At 29.2% G+C, this 18,677-nt stretch overlaps 1 protein-coding gene across 2 annotated transcripts in view; it reads right to left on the bottom strand.

The window, feature by feature from the left end:
- The window catches only part of LOC124362934 (perlucin-like), a 275,641-nt gene that overhangs the window by 8,956 nt on the left and 248,008 nt on the right, over positions 1-18,677 (bottom strand). The window contains exons 1-2 of one of the 2 annotated variants that reach the window (XM_046817831.1): positions 15,285-15,441; positions 14,354-14,509 (exon numbers count right to left, since the gene is read on the bottom strand). The exons of the other annotated variant lie outside the window; for it this stretch is intronic. Of the exons in view, the coding sequence (XP_046673787.1) occupies positions 14,354-14,509; positions 15,285-15,369 (241 nt within the window). The 5' untranslated portion in view covers positions 15,370-15,441. Of the gene's footprint in view, positions 1-14,353; positions 14,510-15,284; positions 15,442-18,677 lie in introns of those variants that run through there. 2 annotated transcript variants of the gene reach the window in all.

The raw sequence follows: 18,677 nt of genomic DNA, 5'->3' as shown, positions 1-18,677 counted from the left end.
ATAATAAGTGAACCACTAGCATACATTTTTAACTTAAGTATTCAAACTGGCATTTTTCCCGATAGATTAAAAATAGCAACAATCAGCCCAATCTACAAAAGTGAAGGAATTTTATCAGATCCATCCAATTTTCGACCAATCAGTCTACTACCAATAATTGGCAAGATATTTGAGAAATGTTTGTATGAGAGATTATATAGCTTTTTGGAAAAATACAACCTGTTATCAAGAAAACAATTTGGCTTTAGAGTGAACAAAAATACAGAGGAAGCAATCAATTTAGTTGTTAACAGTATTGATCAAAATACACTAATCTCATTTCTAGACCTTAAGAAAGCCTTTGACACTGTAGATTTTAAGATATTACTATACAAATTAGAACATTTAGGAATTAGAGGTAAATGTTTAGATTTATTTGCTAGTTATCTTGATAACAGGTTCTGTAATACAAAAATTGGCAACAAAATTTCAAATTTAGAAAAAATCACCTGTGGAGTTCCTCAAGGAAGTTGTCTTGGTCCTCTTTTGTTTATAATATATATCAATAGTATAACAACCCTTAATTTACATGGCGAATTAGTACTCTTTGCCGATGACACAGCCTTAATAGTTAAAGGTAACGATTTATATAAAAAAACAAACGAGGACCTGACGAAAATTAATAATTGGCTACAACAAAATAAATTAACTTTAAACTTTCAAAAAACAGAATATATAGATTTCTCCAGAACTAATGACCAATTACCAATAAAAAAGGTAGAATGTTATAAGTACTTAGGCTGTATCATAGACTTAGACTTAAATTTTAATCAACATATTAACCATATAGAAAAACAAATTAAAAAAGCTTTGAAACCGTTATATGTATGTAAAGAAGAAAACTTCAAAAAGTCAGTATTTTCAGCATTTGTCATGTCTTTTCTAAATTATGCAATAACCATTTGGGGTAACAAAAATATTTCAAACCTTTCTAACATTCAAAAACATATTATGACTAGATTCAAGATAAAAAATATCATATCTTTAGATTCTTTATATACATATAACAGGATAAAATTAGCCCGTAAAAATAAAATAGATGTAAGTAGTTTAAGTAACATAGAATTAGATATTTTTAATAAAAATTTAAGCGATACCAAACTTAAGGCATATTTTAACTACGAATATATACCAACTAAAAGTTATTACAATCTGTAATTATCTTGTTTCAAAATTATCTTGTTTCAAAATTCTTTAGGTTCAATTGGGATCACTTGGCCATTACTTTAAAACAGATTTGATTGTAGGAAGTATGGCCGAGTTTTTCTCATTGTATCTCCCTTATATTACTCCTGATTACATCATATTCAAGCAATTTATCAGAGACAACGACAACATAACAAACCGCATTGGTAACCGCACTCTGAAAATCCATATTGATAATTATATCGTTCTTTGAACCAGAAATATTTGTCAAACTCTTTGTTGTATCAATGACATAAATAGGTCTATTCGCTAAAAATTCTTTAGGATTGTAATACATTTCCTTATTATTACAGTAAACTTTCTTAAAATCTTGATACATCTGATACATGATTCTGAAAAGACCTCCGGAAATGTTTAAATTTTGTAATTCATCTGGATAATAAGAACCGTTCAATTTTACTCTGATATTTTTTACATCCAAACTATCAAACTTTGAAGGATTTTTTTCTTGATTATTCTGTCTATCTGTTTGAAAACCTATGATAACGAACTTGGGATTGAAGATATTTCTATAAATATTTGTAATATCGAACGAATAAGTTGTTCCGGAAATACCTTTTTGTTCAATACATTGCCAATCTAGAAAATTAAACATAATGTTTTGACTTTTTGTAATTTCATCAATCAACCTTATTTTACTCGTGATTTTATAATCAATCATTGGAACTCTAATAAAAAAATCTGTAATTGTTATTTTTCCATCAACTGGCATATCATTTCCAGTTTTTGTTTTTAATATCGCATCATCGTCTTCTGCTCTTATAAAACTTAGATAAAATCCTCCTTTATAGATCGGAATAGTAACATTTTCAAAAAATCCTAATCCAAAATGAGATAAATTTCCAGCTGCTTCAAAAACACCAAATTTAAAATCTGATTCAAAGCCATTAGAAGTTTGAGAAATAACATCACTTTTTGAATACGAAATAGTTCCTTTAATAGTGCTTAATTGGCCACAGTTTTCGACTTCTTCTATCAATTTATTGTGTTTTCTTACTTCAATCTTAGAAAATAAAAACGGTATAAAATTATCGATTAATCTAACATTATCAGTTCCAAGATATGCTTGACCATCTTGTTTTGTTAAAGTTCCAGAAATATAAAACTGGAAGTTAGACGAGCAAAAGTTATCTCCAAAATCAATATTAAACTCAGTTCTTTTATTTGGTTCATTCAAATGTTGCTTACTAATCGGATAGAAATTTTTAAACTCCGCCCTTTCAATATCACTAGCATATTTTCTGTAGTCCGCCATTTAATAAGAGAAAATTTAGAAATTTTAAACATCATGTATAAGAAAGATATCATTTTTTTCATCGATCTAATGTACGTTTTTTATAAGAAAAGATATAAATTTTAGTAAAATAATTAAAAAGATTAGAGTCATTTTTAATGATCTACTTCGTCATATTCAGGATTTCTCTTCCTTAAATTTTGCGATCTCGGTCACATATTTTCAATAAAATTTGCACAGGATAGTAACCGCTATCTATAATATTGTTCCAATCAACTGTATCTTTATTTGATTTTCATCCAAAAACTTTATACTCAAGTGTTGATAGAGACAAAGAACAGACATATGATCTTTTAATTGATAATGTATATTTTCTTGAATAACTCTGGGGACAGATTTTGATATTTTGCAATGTTATACCAATTCAATTGTTATTTTACGTATAATCTCATCATATCTTCGGATAATTCATATTTTTGAGAAATGTCATCCCAATGTTCCTTTTTTCAAATCTCTTTCGTGGTTGCATGATAAAAAGATCGAAAGCACTGTAATGTCCCGCCATCTCTATTTATTAGGAAAAAATTTCAAAATCAAGTTTTTTATAAATTGACTCTTTTTTGAGTTACATTCAGCACATTTTCCAGATATTCTCTTAACTCCATTGATGTTTTGCATAGTATTTTATATCATTTGTTTCAGTTTTTGCCTTACACCTCACACAGTATATGAGCGCCATTTATATAAGGAAAATTAGTCATCATAGCCGCCTAATCCATTAAATCTGTTATCAATGTTTTCAAAAGATTTATTAACATCTTCTTTAAATTTATTAAAGTTTTCTTCTAGTTTATTTACTTTATCGAGATATAAAGAGTATTGATCATCTATTCTTTTAAGTAATTCATTATTATGTGTTACTTTCTCATTGAAACGTGTACCAAAATTTCAAAAAAGTTTACTTTCTCATTGAAATGTGTATCAAAATCTTCCAGAATTTTGTTAATTACTTCACCAACTAATTCATTAACATTATTTTATATGTATTAAAGTTTTCTTCTAGTTTATTTACTTTACCAAGTAATTCACCAACATCGTCTACTGATCTTCTATTTCTGGCTTCTAACATTGTCATAGACTTCTGTTGTAAAATCTTTAACATGCTGTTTATGATTCTCATAATTTTGTTTTAGTTCATTAAACATTTTAATATGATCTTCTAATTGAATCATTACAACAACATCAAATGGATTAATTCCTTTACTAACACTGCTAATTCTTTTTCCTTTAAAATCTAAGGCATTTTTAACATTCGGATTCATGTAAATCAACAATATCGATGTTTTCTGATAATTTTAGAGGTTTTAAAATTTGTTCTTTAACAAACAACATCATGTTTTGTCAATACCAGGTCGAACACCGACAATTCTTTTTTTATTAGCCAAACTAACATAATTCTTTTCAACTTTGATCGCCTTCAGTAATTTTATCAGCTTTTTCGATATGAGACATTAAATTGGTAAATAATTTTTTTACACCATCATCATCAACTTCTTTTTCCAATGTTTTTTATTTTATCAGCAACTTCATTTGAACTCATGAAATTTGCAAGTTTGTTATCATATTCTGCTTTAAAATCTTCAATCTCGACAGCAAACATATCTGAATCTGGAAGGTTTTGTAATAAATTTTCTAACTTGTTATCAAACTCATTTCTCAAACTATCAAAATTCAAACTATTATCTACATTTTCAATAATTTGTTGTTTCCAAATACGTCAAAAATATTTTGTGAATCCATATTTATTAAGTAATAATTTGTTAACAACTTCTTTAAAATCTTTACCAGTACTCAGTTCATTCAAAACAAAAACACATAAATGACCACAAATTGGGGGATCTTTATAGTCTTTGAATCTGAGAATCATTGTAGTAGACGCTTGATTTTTTCAAATATTTAATCAATTCTATAGGTGGTTTGTCCTCAATTCTTCCATACGAATCAAAATAATATGCATTCTTATCATTTTTATAATAACAAATCCAATGTGTTTCCACTTCCCATAATCGAGTCTAAATTCACAATTCCACATTCAAATTTCTTAACTTTTTCAGGTAATGTATCTCTCATGAAGATTCCTCTAAAATGTTTAATATTTTTGCAGATTTCTTCCAATTCCCCCGAATGTTAAAGGTTTAAATTTTTTTTTCAATGTTTGATTTCACGTAATTCAAAGTTTTTTCATCTAATCCAGATCCTGTAACATCTTCCAACTCTTTATCTAACCAATTTAAAATGTTTTCGAACAATAGGAATCACATCCTTTTTAACGATTGGAGCAGCTTTACGAACATAAGGAACAACATTTTTAACAACTGGAATATTTTTCTCCAAAATCTAATAAATCTTTCAAAAGTCCACCATTTTTAAGTTCTTTCAACTGATTATAAAGAAAATTCTATTCTGGTTTCCTTTATTGTTTTTCTTATGTTTTTCGAGTTTATTGTATTGTCTATTTGTTAAAAATATCTTATCTTCGCCATTTTTTAGTTGATCTATTTTAAATTGAATACTAACGGGTATTTTCTTCTTAAAAGCGGATTTTATTTTTTCTTTCTGATTTTTGCTGAAGTTTACATTCACCTCCATTTATATAGTTAAATTTTCAAGTTCTCTTCGATTCCCATTCCTAGTTTTCTCTTCAAAAACATTGCTCCAGCTGTTGGAAGCGCAACAAATCTTTCACCTAAACTAGCATCTTTTGATAAAAATCTATCCATTGCCTTATCTTGCAAAACTTTATCTGCGATATGTCTGGAATTTGTGTCTCTATGTTTTGCATAAAAAATATCGTGTTCCATAGCACTTGATCTAATTTATTTATACCAGGATCTCCTCTTTTTTAGTCTTTTTTCGAGTTTTGTGCCAGGCCCCAGATACTGATAAGTTGGTACGTGTAATTCAAAAGGTAAATTGTTGATAAAATCATTCAAAAGTCCACTACCCTCAATCATAGATGAACTTATTTGCCGGCAAAACTCGTTTTAAATATTTAATTCCATCAGGTTTTTCAATCATTTCATCAAGTTTGTTCGAAATAAAATCTTTAATCGCTTTCTCTTCGTTCAAAAAATTGTTGTTTCCAGCCTTTTCATTGAGCATAAATATAATTAATAATTCCATCGAGTTTTGTCAAATCGTCGATATATCTGTATTCAATCTTATTATCACTGTATTTTCTCACACCTGATCCTTCGATTCTTTTTTCCCAAATTGGTTTAATCAAATTGAGATATTTTTTACCTTTACTTGACTTTGGTTTCTTAGTTGATGGATCATTATTTTTGTAAATTGAATCAGATTTCCATAAAATTTCAGTATACTTTTTCAAGTCTTCTTCAGAATATAAACCGTCTTTTGGAACATCAGTTCCTGTTAATAATCTCCATAAACCTTGAGTTCCTTCATATGTTTTTTTTCATTAATAATGATATCATTTATGCTCAAAATTCACGGGCAAATTTCCAATCATAAAACTTTTCTTTTTTCTATCCCAATACAAACCAAATTTATCATCCTTTGCTCTAGGAAGAAATTTTTTACCAATTTCACCAATTATTATATCCGTTGTTCCAGGACTTATTGGTTCAACTATGGTAGAGTCTTCAATGATTCGAGGTCTAAATGGTGTTGAAGATGGTAATTTTGGCAATTCAAACTCAGATTCTGGAATCGAAATATCAGCAAGTTGTCGTACAAACTGGAACCAAATTCATTAAGTTTTGATTATCGCTTAAAACATTTTCAATTTTGCCCTCAACATTTTTTATTGCAGAAGTAACAGGTTGATTAATTTTTTGAATAAATTCTTGTTCTTTTTCATCAATTCGAATCTGTTCTTTTAAATTCTTTGATTAATTTCTTTTCTATTTGATCAAGTTTTTTGCTTCTTCTGAAGTTACGTTCGCCATTTATTTAGGAAAATTTTGAAACGTGAAACGTAAAAACGTGAACACGAAACGTGAACACGGAACGTAAAACGTGAACGTGGAACGTGAAACACGAACGTGAAACACGAACGTGAAACGTAAACACGAACGTAAAACCATGAACGTGAAACGTAAACACGAACGTGAAACATGAACGTGAAACATGAACGTGAAACGTGGAACGTGAACGTGGAACGTGAACGTGGAACGTGAAACGTAAAACGTGAACGTGGAACGTAAAAACGAGAACACGAAACGTAAACGTGAACGTAAAAACATGAAAACAACTAGATTATCACACGTTTATATTAGAAAATTTATTCAGATATTTACCATTTTTAGGCTTCAAAGTTAGATTAATAGTTAAAAATCCGTAGTCTTTCCTTCCAAATTTTATCACACAACTCATTAAAGTGGTTAAAACTCATATCAGATCCCACATAATTGTTATAAATCTTTCTCGAATAGTGATCATCTTGCTTAAAAAATACACAACATATTCAGGTTATTTCTTATAACTTGTTTATCAACCTTTGAAAAGCATTGAGAAAGATAGATACAAGATATGTTTTTGTGACGGGACATTACGAAATATTCCTTAATAACGTCTTGATTTTCTAAAATACAATCATCAAAAACGATTAAAGAATTCGGTTTTACATTCGCTTAACGGAACTATGTCCTCAGAAGCATTATAAAAATGTGATATTTTTTTTGTTTAAGTTTTTCGCAATATTTTCAAATCTTTCTTGTAATTTTTTATAGGCGTCTTGTTCTAAAGATTTACTAAAAACATACAAATTGGAATAAGGAATCAACCTATTGTAGATAAAATTCAATAATAAAGTTGTTTTTTCCACATCCACTTGAACCAACAATTAACAATCTGATTGGTTTGATCTTTCTTATTTTCTTCAAACGTTTGAAGTTTTATCTGATCTTTTTGCTTTAAAAAATTTCTTTCTCCATTTAAATAGAAGATTTTCATCTTGAAGCAACGCTTGCAAAAATGAAGCTGTTCAAGTTGACTTCAGAAAGCTCTAAATTAGTTTTAAACTTGGAACATCCTATACACTTAGAGGAAGAATCAAATTATTTTATCGGTTTAAGCGGTTTTTTATTCTGACAATTTTGTAATAAATATTAGTGAAAGTTCTCCTTATTTGTATAGGATTTAGTGAGAAGAACATAACAAAATATAATGGTTTAAACAAAGGATATTATACCTTCGATCAAATAAAAAATTCCCTTAAAAATTATCTGAAAACATTCAAACAATCAGATAAATCTTTAAACTTTGACGAAAACAAGTTTGAAATGCAAAAAAAATTATCTCTCTAATAAAATTCAAATAAAATCACCAGTAAGAATAATGTTTTCAGCAATTATTGTAGATTTATTAGGGTTTGTTCAAGAAACTATTGAGCCAAAATCAGGTATATTTAGGAAATAAAACGCCAAAAATTTAGGACCGTTCGATGTAATTGAAGTGCACTGCAATCTCGTTGAACCTAGTTTTGAAAATCATACCGAACATTTACACAAAGAATCTGAAATTTTGTACACTTTTTTCCCAATGTTGCTTATGGATCAAAAATCAGTGAAAAACCAAATGAAATCGATTATATTCCAATTAGAAAAAATATTAAAAGAATTCAAAAAATCGCTCTGACTATTCAAGACTCTGAGGGAAATTTATTTAAATAATGAGAGTAAAACAACAATATATTTAAGATTGCAAGTAACTAGTTAAATTTCTTTCTATCTAAATGAGTCAGTTGTAGACCTACTCAATAATCAACTCAAATTCAATAATAAAGACATTTGCACGATTGTTGACGAAAATAATGAATTTTTGGTTTAAGCTAAAGATGTTGCAGAAATTTTACAATATGAAAAATACTAGACAAGCTATCATAAATAATATTGATAATGACGAGAAAATAGCCTTTAAATATATAAATTACAAGAGTCTATGCCATAGACCCTTTCAAAATCTTCATCCTGACACTATTTTCATTAATGAATCTGGATTTTATTCTTTTTAATACTAAGATCTAATAAATTAGAAGCAAAAACCTTTCAAAAGTGGGTTACAAAAGAAGTTTTGCCAAGTATTTCGTAAATTTGGTGAGTACAAACTTGAAAACAAGATTAAATATTTAGAGGACGAAGTTAAACACTTGCAAATTAAAGATGAAATAAAAACGGAAATAATCGCAAAACAAAGTGTAAAAATTGACTTAATGAAACCAACCTTGTTTGTAAAGATTTTGCTAAGAAGAAACACCATGTTTTTGTATTAATTAAGAAGAAATCACATGTGGGAATATCCTTATTACGTTATCAGAGCTCAAAAGAGAGAAATACCGAAAAGATTGAAAGAACTTGAAATTGATTACCCAGAAAATGAAATTTTATTAAGACATGGAGATCCAAATAGTATAAATCTCTACAACCAAATGAAAGAATCTTTGAATATTTTATACAACGGAAATCATTTTACTACAAATATGGCAGAATCTCGACTGATTTATAGAATATCTAAATTACACGATGAAAATGTTAAACATTCGAATTGTGATAGTTTGTTTGTAAATGTCTTTTAAGACTATAGAAATGTTGAATTTCTCTTCCGCATACGCAAAGAACTGGTCTAGCAAAGATTTGTTTAGCACAATCTTTACAATATGCTTGTTTGTTGTCTTTACTATAATGGAGATTATAAAATTCTGAAATATTCTTAACCTTTTTACACCGTGTGCACTCTTTCTCTTCTAAAGTTAATTTTTCCATTTTATCATATAATTCTTTTTCTATATTTCTTATTACAATCCTTACAATAATAGCATAATCCATCTTTTCTAGTCTTATCTTGAAAAAACTTCGACAAATCTTTAAATTCTTGACACTTTATACATTTCTTTTGGGCCCTCCATTTATATAGAAAAATTACAGCTTTGACTTTTTCAATTCATATTCGTAAAAACTTCCGGTTATTTCTCAATTTTCAAAGTTTCCAAGTTTATTTAATTCGTCTAATATATCAGATTTTGCTTCATTTTTATAGCCATAACGGTACTGTATCGATCTTATTTTCTAAGGACATTTCTCTTATCATCTTTAGCGTTCAGTGCCAGCTTGTTTATGGTAACTGTGTACAACTCATGTTTGTAGCTTTTGATTACTGTCATCTCTCTAAATTCTTCTTTATCTTCGAACAAACATCTCTTCAAGTTTTCGATATTTATTGTTTTATTTACAACGCTTCTCTTAATCCCTTTGCATCTTACTGGATTCTTGTCTAGATATTTGTACGAGTACATTTTTGACCTCAATCCGCAAAATTCTTCTAATATCTCACCATTAAGCTCATCTTTGAATTTCCCTATTACCTTCTTATTTTTTAGTAGTGAAACATTCATGATCTTTTGGATAATCACTTGTATCAAAGTCATCTATATTTTCTTTATTAATTTTAAAAGGATCTCGTTTCAATTCTAGAAAATAACTGTCTGTATCCATGTAACACAGATTCAAATCTGGATCAAACTTCTTTAATTTATCGTAATAAAACTCATACATTAACAATTTTGATAGGTCAAGAACTGAAAATCCTATGTAGATCGGTTTTTGTTAAATTTAACCTTTTGTTTGTACATGTGACTCGCTATACAGTTGTCGTCAAAGATGTTAAAGCATTTGAAATTTGTTTTCTTAGCTTGTTTCATTGAAAATTCTTTCATTTCCCAAGCTTAATATCACATCTGTTTCTCACATTTTCCATAGATTTTCCAAACACTGAGTTGTTCATCAGCTTATAAAAGTCCTTTTCAAAGTCGCTTGTAGCTTTGGTTCTCATGTTTGTTGTTAAAATCAATGTATTCTTTCATAAAAAGGCTTCTGATCGAATGCAATAACTCTATTCACATGTTTCAAAATCATACCTTGTTCCAAATAGAACTTCAAATTTCTGGAATGAACAACGTATTCAGTTTTATCCAGTAGAGTTGTGCAAAGTTTGTTTTTAAAATGTTCTGGAGCAAGAGGTAAATCCTTGTGATGTTCGTGTAAATTTGTTGGATATCCAAGATCGACTTCGAGAATATAGCCATAATCTTCGTCGCCAGTGAGTTCTAAAATTGTTTCTTGCCACTCTTCTTTTGTATACGTTTTTAGGATCCATCCACTTGATATCACTAAACGGCAGTTTTTGCATAAGACCATACCCATAAAGGTTGTTTGCATCGAGATAGAGTAAATAGTTTTCGGCTTTGTCTTATCAAAATCTTTTAAATATTTGTTATTTGCTTTCACATTTCGTTTAATACACTGAGAAATGCCTCCGCGAATACCTTTTTCAATCATCAAATACATATTATAATCGTTAATTAGCTGAAGCTCAATTTTCGTTAATTTTAACATTGCGTCCCATGCGAGACTGGGAGCTGTTAGATAGTGTGCCGGATCGAGTTTATAACAATTAAGGCAAATGTTTCTGAAATTTTCGAATATATCAGCAAGCAATAAAACATCTTGGATATTGTACAAATCAGAGTAATTTCCAAGATTTTTCTCTTTTAATTTGTTCCAAACATTTAAGTAGTGTTGAAAATCTTTCTCAGATATGCTCTCATCTGTCAAAAGTGAATAGAAATCTTGAATTCTCAATTCTTCTGTGTAATCAAGTTTTTTCAATACTGTCGATAAATTCATAGGGAAATATTCCTTTTCCAGATAGAATTTTTAAAGATTTCTTCTTCGTCATTTGGTTGTCTTTCTAGAATGCGTTCAATATTCGTCCATCTTGTATAAAATGATTTGTATGTTTGAAGTCTTCTTTCTTTAGATTTTTTAGCTAACTTTTCTATAGACGAGGCCATGAATCTGAACGTGTCTACGAACGAAAACTTGATGAATTTTCTTGGCTTATATCACCTTCGAATTCATATCCATATCCTGAATTTACTGAATAATTTATATATTTTTCATCTGTGTTTGCGATCAAATCAACATTTCCATATTGTTTAGCCATCTCTTTTATGTACAAATGAGTATCGTAATTTGACATATTATGACAGAAAACTGGGATGTTCTGGGGAAATTTCAAATTCAGATTACAACATGAATGAGCTGCGCCTCGAAACTTGCCGGTTAAATGACAATGATCTCTCACTTTATTATAACTCTTATCTTTCCAACTATCAGGAGTAAAACCATACTGAATTGACCCAACATCATAAGCAGACCATTTCACAGATATGACAAACGTTTGAATTTTGATACGAAATTTCTTCTTCTTCTGTCAATTTCATAGGTTTCATGTTCTTAGAATTATATTTTTTTCGCTATGTATTTCGATAATTTATTGAGTTCTTCAAACAATTTTGCAGGAACATTTGGCAAATCTTCTTCATTTTTTGCTCGATAACATATCGGCTTGTACATACGATTGGTCACATTCGAAACTAAATATAGAGTAAAACCATAAGGAATATGCTTCTGAAACCTTGGTTGTAGTCGATCTTTGTGGATTGTTTTTTGCATGTGGGAATCTTCTCTAATATGCTTTCAAAATCCATATAAATAACGTAAGGATGAGAAAATTTCTTTTGATAATTAGTAAATGTTGTTGTTTGACCTGGAAACGGCATAATTGGCTTACAAACTTCATGTTGCTTGCAAATTTCTAAATGATCTGTTAAATCTCTCCAGATTTGTAGAAATGGCTTAAACATCTTCTACATAGAAAATTTTTATGTCCATGTTTGGATGTTTGAGAACTCACTAACCTACTTAAATCGGTTATCAAAACAAAATGAGATTTGTCTTCTTGTTTTTACATACAGTAGATCAATATTTAATTCTGCATCATATTTTTCAGAAATTTAGTAACGGAACAACCTTAATACTTTCATCAAAACTGTAGACATTGATAGACATTTTTTGGATATTTGTACTTGGAATTGTAACTTCGTTTCTCAAATAATTGTATATCTTTTAAGGACATTGGATACTCGAAACCTGAAAATATCTCGTCAATTTACAAATTTTTCATATTGTTTTGATCTTTCGCAGTCTCTTTCGGGTTTTTTCAAATAGCACATCGGATAGAATAAATAAAGCAATAATCATCTTTATTTTTGATATTTATACAAGCTTTTTTTATCTTTGATTTTCTTTGGCAAATCGATATATGATTCCTGCGTTCATCATTTCGTGTTTGTTAAGGCTCAAAACTAGTTGTTTGCAGCTTTTAAATGTCCATCCAGAACCCTTATTTGGATGATTTATCTGTTCTCGATGTGTTTAATTTATTAAATTGCTTAGTAATAAAGTCGTTCACATCGAAGATTTCATCCGATTTTATAGTAAAATACATAGGACAAGTTTGTGGTTCACCGTTCACTAAAGTTCGTTCGTATTCGCATTCTAAAGATAAATAACCTTTCATATTTTTAACAGTTTCTTGAAATTGTTCTATTAAACTTTTAATCTCTGGCCTCATAATTGATAGATATTTGTAAAATTGACATGAACTTATCGTTTAAATTCGTTAAAATGTATTTGCTTGAAAAGACCGTGTATTGAGGATAAAACTTCTACATCAATGATATTTTCAGGTTTTTCGTTAAGAGTTTTGTCAATTTCTTCGATCATTTCAGACTTAGTTTATCGTTTGTTTCTAAGGACAATTTTTCAGCGATTGATTGAATTTTCTCATCATTAAATATATTGAGATCTTTTTTATCTTCCTTAAAGCTTTTCTTTAATTCACGCAATTTTTCTATATTGTACATCTTTTCGTGACCATCGATTTGATTCTCTTTAGCCCAAGTCCTCAAATAATTTAGTTCTTTTTCATAAATATCTTTGTTCTTCAAATGATTTTTCGAATTGTAATGACGAGTATAGTGATGTTCAAAAATGTTTTTTTTTGCAGTATGGGCACTCTATCTTTTTCCGCTCCATATTTAAAGAGCAAAAATTTGTAAACTAAAATTTTTGAGAAGTGGTGATTTTTTGTGACAACTTGACACAAATCAGCACAATTTCTGGTCAAATGTTTTCAGATTGTTCTATTTATTATAGAAAAACTTTTAACTAAGTTCTCCTGTGTGCCGCGCAGTGCTACCAACATTTCTCGCTCAACGGTAATGCCAACATATTCTAAATTCAACATTTGAGTATTATAAATTTCCACAATTTATGTTGTCATACTGTCATGAAAAATTGCTTGAATACAGTTTACCATAGTTTATTTAAGTAAATTGTATTGTGAATTGTTTTACATATTTATGGTGTATTGAACAGTATTTGTATTGATTTTTGGGCTGTCCCAAAAGTTGGTCCAGAACCGCCATATTATTATCTTGAAATATTGCTTGAATACAGTTTACCATAGTTTATTTAAGTAGATTGTATTGTGAATTGTTTTTACATATTTATGGTGTATTGAACAGTATTTTGTATGGAATTTCTGTCTGTCCCAAAAGTGAGCTAGAACCGCCTTACTGTTTGATTTTACAGATTCGTTTATTGTCCTTTAAACAGTATTTTCCCTTGATTTTCTGTCTGTCCCAAAAGTGCGCCAGAATCGGCATATTCATATCTACTTTATATATATATATATATATATATATATATATATATATATAAGTTTTTAATGTGAAAATTATAAACTACTTTTAATAGTCGTACATTTATTATTTTTCAAGAATCTAAGATGTTATTGAATAGTCCAGAACGACAAACGGCACGTGCTGGACTGGGCCCAATCCTCGGCGCTCGTGACTGTGGGAGTGCGAAGCAAATACTTGACACTTTAGCCGCAATTCTTATTTTTAAATATTGCAATATGGTATTAAAATTTTTGATTACTTACAAATCTGTCCCGGAGAGCATGAGCAGAAGGGTACGTGTTTGTGCACCCTGCAGGAGGAGTTTTGAGCACAGGGCCCAGGACAGGGGTCCACACACTTCATGTCTATACACGTCAGAACATCAGGGCAGTCGTTCTGTGTCAAGCATTGTAGCATGGCTGCAATCAGAGCATACAATTTGATTTTGTCACATCTTGGCATGCACGGTAAATCGTCCAAAAACATAATTGCTTTAGAGACTGAGCTTTGATCAATCAGGTCAATGATAAACGGTTAACTTTCTATATATTGTTTACAGTTTTGTGACACGCCTAGTTTTAGAATTACATCGTCTTATGGCCTTATAGGAGTATTTTAAAATTTGTTTTTTATACAAATGTAGCCTCTAATTAAATGAATATCTCATAAAATCTAAAAGGCAATTAGTGTTAAACGATGTTTATTTGGGATATTCCTGTGACAAAACAAATCAGTAAAACAGTTTAAAGTATGCAATGGGGCTGCTTTAATACGCTGTATTTCAGACAGTGTAATATTATAACAAGTGAAAAATATTTACGCAGGTTTAGTTACATTTATGCTCATATTAGTTTCATATTTTTGTTTTCATGAAACCACCATCAACTACATGTGTAAACACCTTGATTATAAGATGAAATTAATCACTAATAAAAAAAAGGTTTCATTTATTACAAATTACCTCTTAAAAAATAACTTATCAAACAATAAAATAATTGTCAAAGAAATTAAAAAGATTGATTTCATAACATTTAACTATTTAACTATGCTACTATTTATTTGATCCGTATTGAAATATTCCAATTTGACAACTAAAAATCATATTATGTTCGACAAAGTTATCTATTATTAGGTAAAATTTAAAAATTGATTATATCAAAACTATGCAATTTTAAATAGAGTAAAGCTACTTACATAACACCAATGTTGTATTTTGACCTAGGATGTGTGCCATTATACAAAAGTGTATCAAGCACACTAAGATTTGGGATGGTCTCATGGTCGCGCAATCTATGAGACTGAGGCCAAGCGAACTGAAGAGGTTATCTTGAGGCTTTCATTTATATCCCGGGACAAACATTGCACGTTATTATGCTTTCGATAATTGGCGCCTTTATCAGTGAACTCATGACGGTAGTCACACGCGGTTTAACGTAGGAAAACGTGCACACTGGAACGAAAACGGTGACTTGATTTATGTACATTATTTCTTTAAGACTCTTACACATTACAGCATGAAACATGTTGCATACATTGTTAACCTTGAAATCTGCATCCCCGTTAGTAGTCTTCAATCTTTTAATCATATTTAATCGTTTTTTAATTTTCTATTTAGTTATCATTTTTGGGTGGTACGATGTATTGAGAGACCGACATTCCTCAGTCAAATATCTGTCCATATTAACGAAAACAAACTTTAATTATAACTATGAAATCAATAATTCTAGAATATATTTTAAATGAGTAAATCTTTTTGTTTATAACCGCATGCAGAGAGTAGTATTGTGTTCCTCTATCTTATAGATGTATGGAATACTTTCCCTTTCACAAATTTTAGTACTCATCATAAATGGAATAAATTCAATATATGCGGTTTAAAATCTTAAACAATTTGGTTTTGGTGATAACTTACACACCTGCTAAGTACTAACTGATCTCACCCATAATATTTTCAAAGTGATAATAAGGTTTCTACAAGATCAATATGAACTGTTGGATTATACCTTTAACTAATTTTTTCTTTAATTTTATTGCAGTGTTTTAGGAAATGACTACTTTCAAACCCGAAATTTTTTTCGAACCATTCATTAGCTAGTTTTAAACTGCTTTCGTTGATGTTCGGTTACATTTTAGAGTTATTTCAAAACGTTTAATACTCGTACAATTAAAACCATATCCTTTTGTCTTTTCATTGCAATCAGCAAGATACCCCGGCTATTGGTGGTTTTGGTAGACATCACAAATTCGTTAGTAATTAAGTTAGAACGGGCTTCCTTTAAAGCTGACCTAACTTCATGTGGTGAAAAAAGATATACATCATACCTTCTTTGTATAAATATTAATCAGAAAGTTACTAAAAAGGTATTGAATGAGCACTATCCACTCTGACATCTCCTTTAAGTCGAGTGTTTACTGAAATCTGATTACTTGAATTTTTAGCTTGTAAAAATATAATAATTAAAATAAGAATGTATAACTTTATTAAAAAGATTTGTTTGTTAAACCATTTTCTATACAGAAAGTTTAACAATAATTTATCAGTATTTTATATGTGTATAAATACATATATTATGTAAATCGAAAATATGTTTCTAAAACTTTACAATACGTATTATATTAATATATATCTGTACGTTTTACTATTAAGCAATCATGAATTATTGATATTAATTTGTATCAAGTTGGAAATGACTTGGGTAGTGCTTGGATAACATGTGCTGTTAAACTAAGTTCAGATTACACTACTTCAATACAGATAAAGATTACTCGTATTTATAGGCTTAGATATTTACTAATGCCCTTAACGTGTCAATTTTAGACTGACCTTGTCCGTTAATTACTAATTTTTACCAAACTGCTGATTGCAGAACTGTGTGCAGTGAATTATCGGTGGGTTGTGCCAACTATGCGTATAGTACAGTAAAAATTACCATCACACAACCACAGGAAATTGTAATTAATGAATTATTTGATGAAAACCACGATGATAATTTAACGTATATGGTATTTTAAAATCAGTAAAAATCTCTTTTTGTATTGATTAGGTAGACATTATTTTTGTTGTATCAAAAAATAACTCTAACACTACGGCTTCTGTTGCTGGTCTAAATAAGGTTTTTTGTTATAATATGAAAAACTAGGCGGAATTTAATGCTGATTTTGTGCAAAATACCTTTGAGTAGAAGTACTGATAAGACACATGTAAAAGTTTAAATATTTTTACCAAAAACAGTTTTTTGAAAGCAATCAGTGAACAACTCAACCTATATTTAGTTTACCACATTAATTTGAAGGTCTTGTTAATACGCACAAGTGTGATCATTTAATCTTAGTTGTATCTCTTACACTTTCCAAGATCCCTTTAGTGTTCATAAAATCAGAACACACTTTATACTAATTATGTGGTTCTAATTTTATGTGGATATATTATTCCTAATATATTCAAAAATATACCTTTTATTACATTATTTGTTTTATAATTCATCTCTTTTATCATTTAATAATTTCAATTTATGTTTGTCAAAAGTAAGATTGTATGGTCAATTTAGTACGCATAGAAACAAAAAACATATTAACACTAAAGTTATTAGATGGACGTGTGAGCTTATTGATATACGTTACATAACTCACGTCCCACAGAACATCAATATAGCGTTCCAAGTCGGCACTTAAATAACATCGTGAACTGATAATAACAACAAATACATATTTTATTAGTGTATGACAAAATTGTGTTGTGTTATTTTGTAAATGTATAAATACACATATTTTCTACTAACATCTTACCAAAAAGAAATAAATAATATTAAATATACTGTAATAGAGTATTAACTTAGATGAAGCCCAATAATTGAAGATAGTTTTATTTGTAAAATTGTATTTAGTAAACGAAAATTTGAATTATTTATATAATTTTATATTCCATTAATTCGTTCAATCTTTAGATAACGTGGCCAGCTTTTTTTAGGTTGATATTAAATAATTGCTTTGTTATTTAATATATTCTGGGAGTTTGTTATAAAATATATATCTTTCTTGAGATTGAAGGATTCTAAATAAAGTTAGAGTTTGTTCACATCAATAAATAATTTAAATAATGTTGCAGGGAAAGTCACCTGCAATATAATATTAATGTCTAGCTGAGTTCTTCGCTTTAAAGTATTCATTAAGTGTCAATAAAGCGCTACAGAGTGAACTGGAAACTACATTACAACGCAAGCCGTTTGCATCCATGACTAGTACAACGATGATGTTGACGAAATTACCGACAAGTCCATAATTTTGGTTGATGTTGTTGGAGACCATCATTATAACAACTAATACTCACAATATAGCTGTCATAACTACACGAAGCTTCAGTCAATACTATGTAGTTAAACTATATCTTAAAGCTATTGTTCTTATATATTGTTATTACAAAATCATTTATACTTTTACGGTAAGTTCATATATATTGTTTTAAGGCAAGAAATACTTTGCTGAAAGAATGCACCTTTTAAGTCTATCATATCATTTAGAAGGCTTCCACAAATTTTCTTTTGACTACTGAAGGGCTAAAAAATATTTCTTTGTATGGTTTTCTGTCCG

Source organism: Homalodisca vitripennis, chromosome 5 (genome assembly GCF_021130785.1).
Source record: "Homalodisca vitripennis isolate AUS2020 chromosome 5, UT_GWSS_2.1, whole genome shotgun sequence".
NCBI lineage: Eukaryota > Metazoa > Arthropoda > Insecta > Hemiptera > Cicadellidae > Homalodisca > Homalodisca vitripennis.
The sequence above is the reverse complement of the archived record's forward strand: the minus strand, read 5'-3'. Positions and strand labels throughout refer to the sequence as shown.